Genomic DNA, 7542 nt, shown 5'->3' on the forward strand with positions numbered 1-7542 from the left:
TCTCACTAAAATTAATAATAAATCATACAAAATATATACATAAACACACACAAATAAAATGGCAAGTTTGATTGAAGAAGGCGAGCATAAGCCAAAGAAGATTCAGCTGTACTCATGGTGGAGGAGTTCAGCCTCGGCAAGGGTTCGAATCGCTCTAAACTTGAAGGGGATCGAATTCGATTATAAAGAGGTGAATATACTCAAAGGAGATCAATTTAAACCCGAGTTTGTGAAGATGAGTCCTCGAAGTTTTGTGCCTGTTTTAGTTGATGGTGATACTGTCATCTTTGAGTCCTCCGCTATAATTATGTATTTGGAAGAGAAGTATCCCCAACCCTCTTTGTTGCCTCCACCAAATCATCTTCATAAAAGAGTTCTCAATTATCAGGTCTATTTTTTATTTGTTGCTTCTATTTTATCTGTCTTAATTTCTATATTTATATCTTTCGGTGATTATGCACACGTAGTTGGTCTTGGTTGCTTGGGTGATATATATTGTTGAGAGGTGACTTTTATGTTATGTTACGTTTAGACTTGCACAATTTTTTGCATGCGGCCTGTTGTATCATGTGGCAGGGGTTACTAAGCTAGAGTTACTCACTTACTCGGCCAGATGTTACTTGAGTTACTCCTCAAATAACCCTTGATTGAGTAACCATTCAAGTAACTCTTGACTGAACCCTCAAGTACGTAATCCCTAACCGATTAACCCTTGACCGAATTCCTTAAATACCTTCTGACCAAATTACTTGAGTAACCCCTTACCGAACTCCTTAAACAAACCCTGACCAAGTAACCCTCGACCGAGTGAACGCCTCGAGTAATCCTTAACCAAACTCCTCAAGTAATCCCTAACCGAGTAACTCAAGTAATCCCTAACTGAATAACTTAGGTAACCCCCTAACAAAATAACTCGAGCAACCCCTGTCACACTGTATAGCCTGCTGTACTAAAAAGTTGTTAAACTTGACTTGTTATATTGTAAATATCATAATTACCAACTAACACTTAATGTTTATATGTACGGAAATGATAAAATAACAGGTAGCAAACTTGGTAGCCTCGAGTTTACAGCCGTTTGTAAATATACAAGTGCAAAAATACATAGAAGACAGACTCGGGTCAAGTGAGAAAAAGGGTTTGGCTAAACATCAATATAAAATAGGGTTTGCAGCATTGGAGAAGTTGTTAGAACAACATGCTACCAAATATGCAACTGGTGATCAATTTGCACTGGCGGATGTGTATTTGGCGCCGGAGATAGATTGTGCAATCAAGTTGTTCGACATCGATATCAACGACTTTCCATTGTTGAAGAGGTTGTATGATTCGTACTATCAACTAAGCACGTTTCGAGACGCTGTTATTGAAGCGCAACCTGATGCTCCAGATGAATGAACCAGATGAATGAATAATATTATGATACATATAATTAATCTGTTAAGAAAATGGTTGGTTAAGCTTCCTCTGTTATTTACGTGGTTTAAATAAAAAAAAGTTGATCAATGTAATAAATTAAGCTTTCTCTGGGTATTGTAGTAACTAGTGAGTGTGGAATGTGGATACATTCATGAGTGTTTGAGGTAAGGAGTAATATGTAAAATAACTTGCTTTCACTTCGCGTTGTATTGTAATTCCGTGATGGAAAAAAAAAAACATAGTCATGTATGGTATTGTTACACTCGTCTCAACATCTATTAAATTTTTACTAATATGTAATCAATGATGTTTGCATTATAAAGTATGTATTAGCAAACGTGTTTAAAAAAAACGTGTTATCGAATATGAAATGAAGGAAGTATCATACGTAGTATATATGAAAATTACATGGACAATACTATCAATATGATAAACTGAGGCTTCCTTGTATCACGCTTTTTGAGGAAATTCTGAGGTTTCGGGGCCCGGTGGCGAAAAGCCTTGAGACCCTAAGGAATACATCTCGGGGTCATATATGTCATTTGAAACCACATATAATCATTATATGATGTCATAAACGTACGTGGTAGGCTTGAGTTTTCGAAATCACTACAAGTTATGAACGGGTAAAATGACAGGGCATATTGGATGGTTTCACCAACTCAATTGGACTCCCGGAGAGTATTAGGGACCATGGTAAACATCTCAACAATTTTTAATTCCGGGCGAAAATAAAGTAAAAAAATCACAAAATTGAAGGCTATAATCCACGCTTTTTGTGAAAATTATGAGGTTTTGGGCCCAGTGGCGAAAAGCCTTGAGACCCTAATGTAGGAGTTTATAGGTACTACGCATCGTAAATAATATGAATTATATTCAATTAAGCATCTAATCCCAAAAATCACATGCATAACACACAAGACACATAATCATAACTTTGAAGCGTGAATTCCACGAAACTATTCGACAAGCAAATCAGGGAGAGACTAGAGCCCCAAGTGTTGTTCCTCTACTTAGTCCACGAGATTCAAACGAGCCGTCCACCAATACTATATTGGTCGAGTGATTGAGGAAAACAGTCCATCGGAAATTACCGATGGCCATTTGAAACCATCGTTTTCCGATGGCTTTTCCATCGGAAAAGTGTAAATTTCCGACGAGGGACTTTCCGATAACCATTTTTCGACGAAAAACCATCGGAAATCATATTTCCGACGGATTTTGAGAAATTTAGGCTCTTTTTTTGTAGTGCACCTTTATGGACAACCGACCACCCCACGAACCACCACCACCACGAGACACCACTGGCGCCGAGGAGGAGGAGAGAGCCGTGAGAGAGAGGACTTTGAAAGGGGTTGGGTTTCGTGTTTGCTAATCGGGTTTGATCAAAAGATCAGTAAACTGCATTCCTGCAAACCTAGGCACCTAGTCTATTTATAATCACATTACAATTAGACTAGGGCACGAAGCCCAAAACTCTCTTATCCACTCCATATGGCCGGCCAGCTAGAGTGATGAGGCCCATGATGGCCTCGTCCTCTAATGCTCGATCTAGCCCCTTTGTGTGACCTTATAGGATCCGTCCAATTGAGCTTTGGGCTATTTTACTAGTCCAAAGATCGTTAGTACCTCTAGCTATGATATAAAGACGACCCAAATGTACGGACTTAATTATCTCCATAATTTGATCCATTTATATATCTATTAATTGCACACGACAAAGACATAGCTCCTTCACCTAAGGGATACGTCTCGGGGTCATATAATGCCGTTTGAAACCATATATGATCATTATATGTTGTCATAAACATCTGTGGTAGGCTTGAGTTTACGAAGTCACTATAAGTTGTGAACGGATAAAATGACCGTTTAAGGGTAAATTGGATGATTCTACTGACCTAATTGGACTCCTGGAGGGTATTAGGGACCATGGTAAAAATCTCGGCAATTTTTATTTTCGGGCGAAAAATGGTCAAAAAATTACAAAATTAAAGGCTATAATCAACGCTTTTTGAGGAAATTTTGAGGTTTCGGAGCCCGGTGACGAAAAAACCTTGAAAACCTAAGGGATGCTTCTCGGGGTCATATAATGTCGTTTGAAAACATATATGATAATTATATGTTGTCATAAACATCTGTGGTAGGCTTGAGTTTACGAAGTCACTACAAGTTGTGAACGGGTAAAATGACCATTTAAGGGCAAATTGGATGGTTCCACCGACCCAATTGGACTCTTGGAGGGTATTAGGGGTCATGGTAAAAATCTCATCAATTTTATTTCCCGGGAAAAGGAGGTCAAAAAATTATAAAATTGAAGGCTATAATCCACGCTTTTTAAGAAAATTTTGAGGTTTCGGAGCCCGGTGGCGAAAAGCCTTGAAACCCGAAGGGATACGTCTCGGGGTCATATAATGTCGTTTGAAAACATATATGATAATTATATGTTGTCATAAACGTCTGTGGTAGGCTTGAGTTTACAAAGTCACTGCAAGTTATGAACGGGTAAAATGACTGTTTAAGGGCAAATTGGATGGTTCCACCGACCCAATTGGACTCCTTGAGGGTATTAGGGTCTATGGTAAAAATATCAGTAATTTTTATTCACGGTCGAAAAAAGGTCGAAAAATTGCAAAGTTGAAGGCTATATAATCCACGCTTTTTGAGAAAATTTTGAGGTTTCTGAGCCTGGTGGCGAAAAGTCTTGAGATTCTAAGGGATACATCTCGGGGTCATATAATACCGTCTGAAACCATATATGATCATTACATGTTGTCATAAACGTCTGTTGTAGGCTTGAGTTTACGAAGTCACGACAAGTTGTGAACAGGTAAAATGACCGTTTAAGGGCAAATTGGATGGTTCCACCGACCCAATTGGACTCTTGGAGGATATTAAGGACCATGGTAAAAATCTCGTCAATTTTTATTTGCAGGCGAAAAAAGGTCAAAAAATTACAAAATTAAAGGTTATAATCCACGCTTTTTAAGGAAATTTTGAGGTTCCGGCGCCTGGTAACGAAAAGTCTTGAGACTCTAAGGGATACATCTCGGGGTCTTATAATGTCATTTGAAACCATATATGATCATTATATGTTGTTATAAACGTTTGTGGTAGGCAGCTTTTAATCTTTGTATCTTCTTGAAATGTAGAGCAACACACGATGTTGAATTCATATTCAATTAATGATTGAGAATCAATATATTAATTGAAAATGAAAATTTCATTTTTGTTATTTTCTAATTATTTGTATTTTCCTTTACAAACATTGGGCTTTTTATTTTGGGTCCTTGAGCAGCCACTGAAGTTGAATTGCCTTGGCCCAAATATGGCCAGTACTTTCTTTACACCAGTTTCACGTGTTCGGCTTTATTTGCAATCATCTCATCTTTTGTTGGAATCATAAAAGTGTAATGATTTAAATTTCATATCAAAGTAGGGTAGAATAACTGAATAACAATACGTGAAACTATGTTTTTTTACTGTTTAGAGAAAATTTTAATGGTGTAAAATATCACACGATACCAAAGAATTTAGTTGTCAGTTTAAATAATATGGAGTATAAAGAAGATAAATCTTGTCACTTTAGCAATCAATGAAAGTATGAAACTATTAAGTGTCATCATTATTTCCTTTTATTTAAAGTGAGATGTGACACTCCCTTCGTGTTTTAATAAGTATTACATACACTTATCAAATCTGGCCATGCTTTAATAATTGTTACACCTCGCTTTTTGGCAAAAAGCTACATTAAAATATTATATCTCTTTCTTCTCATAGTCCCCATTTAAACCCACTATTACTTTTTTTAATTATATCTTTCCTCTCATATTCTTTACTTTTCAATAAACTATTAACCCCACTATCTTTCTTTTACAATTTTTTAATACTCCAACTACCCCACTGTCGACACTCAATTGTGTCTCTCCAAAACCAAACCCAGTGATGAATACCTTTCGCGTCGAATCATAATCGAATGAAATGAAAGTGTGAAAAGTCTAGTGTTGCGGATAGTGTTTATAAAAATCTTTCTTTCTGTTTTAAAAAACCTAATCTATTTTATGAAAATAGCTAGTCAAGTTTAGTTTGGTCCGTGATAAGGGTCCAATAATGGTGTAGTTGGATAGGGCTCGAAAAGACCTTTCCAACGATATATTATAAGCCCAATTCCGAATGAATAATGAGGAAGTTATGGCCAAAATACTAAACTTGGCCCTATTTGGTTCTTTCATACGAAGAGAGCCTATATTGTTCCTAAAGCTAGTAGAATTGATTATAGTCTTCTAGAATCATCTAGAAGGTTCTTTTTTATCCTAGTAGAATTAGGATTGATAATTACGCATTACAAGTTTTACTTGGAATAAAATAAGTGTTTTTACGAAAATACGATTTTACCCTTAAAAACGGATTCTACAATTGAGAGGTGGATTCCGTGTGGAAAACGTGTTAAATTCCATTGCATCGCTTGACGACAAGTTCTTTGCCTGGCGACGGCGACAGGATGTGTTTTATTCCTTTTGAAACTCTAACTCTTTTCTATCGGTTTCCGGACTATATTCTTATAAATAGGGTCTTAGATCTCCGTTTTCAATCATCAACAATCACCTAATTCTTTCTATTCTCTTTCTAAGCTGAAGCTTATTCTCTCTCTTTCTAAGTCAACCCTTTTTACAAACACAATTCCGCACTCGCAAGATCTAGACACACCTAGCCAAGTTCGAAGCTGTCTTCGCCCTAGACGTGAAAGGGTGATACCTTCTGAGGGTTTGGTCCCAAATCCAGTCTAAACTTTTTAACTCTTTCTTTTAGTTATTTGATTTAATTATTTGATTTAATATTTTATTGAAGTTTACTAACGTGTGTATTTTGTTATTAGAAAGAGGTACGAGGCATCAAAATATGTAATCTTATTACTCTATTCTTGTAGAAAGCATGTTTATTATTTATTAATTCCTAGTATCACGTTAGAATGTTATTTAATGCTTTTTAGTATCATGTTTAGGGTGATTCCTACGCTTTCTAATATCATATCAATATCATGTTAGTATCATGTTAGGTTTAAAGCTTTGATCTTTACTGTTTAGTGACATACTAGAGTTTATTACTAATCTTGTCAGTATCATGCCTAGGATCTTGCTATTATTATTATTATTATGCTTTAGCGTTGATATGATTATGATTGTTATTATGATAATTATGATTATGACTGATATTATTGTAGCTAGATATTATTTTCATTGTTATTGCTTGATCACGCCTTTTATGCATGTTTAAAGGGAATTTGTACTTGAAATCGCGCCTAATAAGATAATCAATAAATTGGTTTAGGCTAATATGATTTTAATTCAAGTGATCGCCAATAATAGATTTATTTGTGCATTAATCTTCAACCAACATAGATTAAACAGGTTTAGGGTTAACCTATTGATTGCATGTTAGTCAGAAAGCGCACATGAATACGAGTAGAATAAAGTAGAGGCCTATTTTATATGGCGAGTTCATTCTCTTTTAGATTGGATTCGTACCCTCATCCCCGAACACTAGTCATGGTTCCAGACCTATTGGAGTTGACGATCTCATAAATCGTTAAGGGGTGTAACCTTCACCCTGTGAACGGTTTACAAGTTCCTAAAACTTGTTGGCGACTCTTTTAATTTGCTCTCGTTTCCTTCTCTTTGGACGCCACCATGCTTCAGTGTATGATCACAGTGGGGTTCAAGTTTGGGATGCTTGAAATATTCCCTACACCCACTTACCTCTTATTTTATTTAAATCAATTGAATTGCCTAAAACTATGTGCCGGTCAAAGTGTAACACTTAAAAATACACAGAGGGAGTAATGATTTTTGTAAAAATTAATACGTAGCATGATTAATAGATTGATGTCAACTGTCATGTACGTTCTACTTGGATTATTTGTACGATTAGTTTATAATTATTCTAAAATTACTTATGTTTCAAATTATTTGCAATGATTTAACATAAAATTGTTGCAATAATTTAATACGGAAGTAATATATTTTTAGGGAAAAGAAGAAAAAAGGAGGGTGGAAATGGGTAATGCTAGGGAAAAAATAAGTGTGATGATTTTCCATCAAGGGTTTTAATGTGATGGTTTCTGATATA

General features: G+C 35.9%; 1 protein-coding gene across 1 annotated transcript; it reads left to right on the top strand.

Annotated features, from left to right (window-relative positions):
• The first annotated feature begins 33 nt into the window (after positions 1-33).
• On the top strand, positions 34-1423 carry LOC145612399 (glutathione S-transferase 2-like). Its single transcript, XM_081667774.1, has 2 exons — positions 34-388; positions 1045-1423. The coding sequence occupies exons 1-2, from the start codon at positions 59-61 to the stop codon at positions 1396-1398; spliced, it is 684 nt and encodes a 227-aa protein (XP_081523900.1). The 5' UTR covers positions 34-58; the 3' UTR covers positions 1399-1423.
• Positions 1424-7542: the final 6119 nt, after the last annotated feature.

This window comes from Chenopodium album, chromosome 24, assembly GCF_948465745.1.
Source record: "Chenopodium album chromosome 24, dcCheAlbu1.1, whole genome shotgun sequence".
Classification (NCBI taxonomy): domain Eukaryota; kingdom Viridiplantae; phylum Streptophyta; class Magnoliopsida; order Caryophyllales; family Amaranthaceae; genus Chenopodium; species Chenopodium album.

Excerpts from the sequence above, each read along its gene's own strand:
- LOC145612399 (XM_081667774.1), top strand. The coding sequence starts at position 59 with ATGGCAAGTTTGATTGAAGAAGGCGAGCATAAGCCAAAGAAGATTCAG. Across the intron at positions 389-1,044 it reads AAAGAGTTCTCAATTATCAG|GTAGCAAACTTGGTAGCCTC; the intron begins GTCTATTTTTTA and ends ATAAAATAACAG.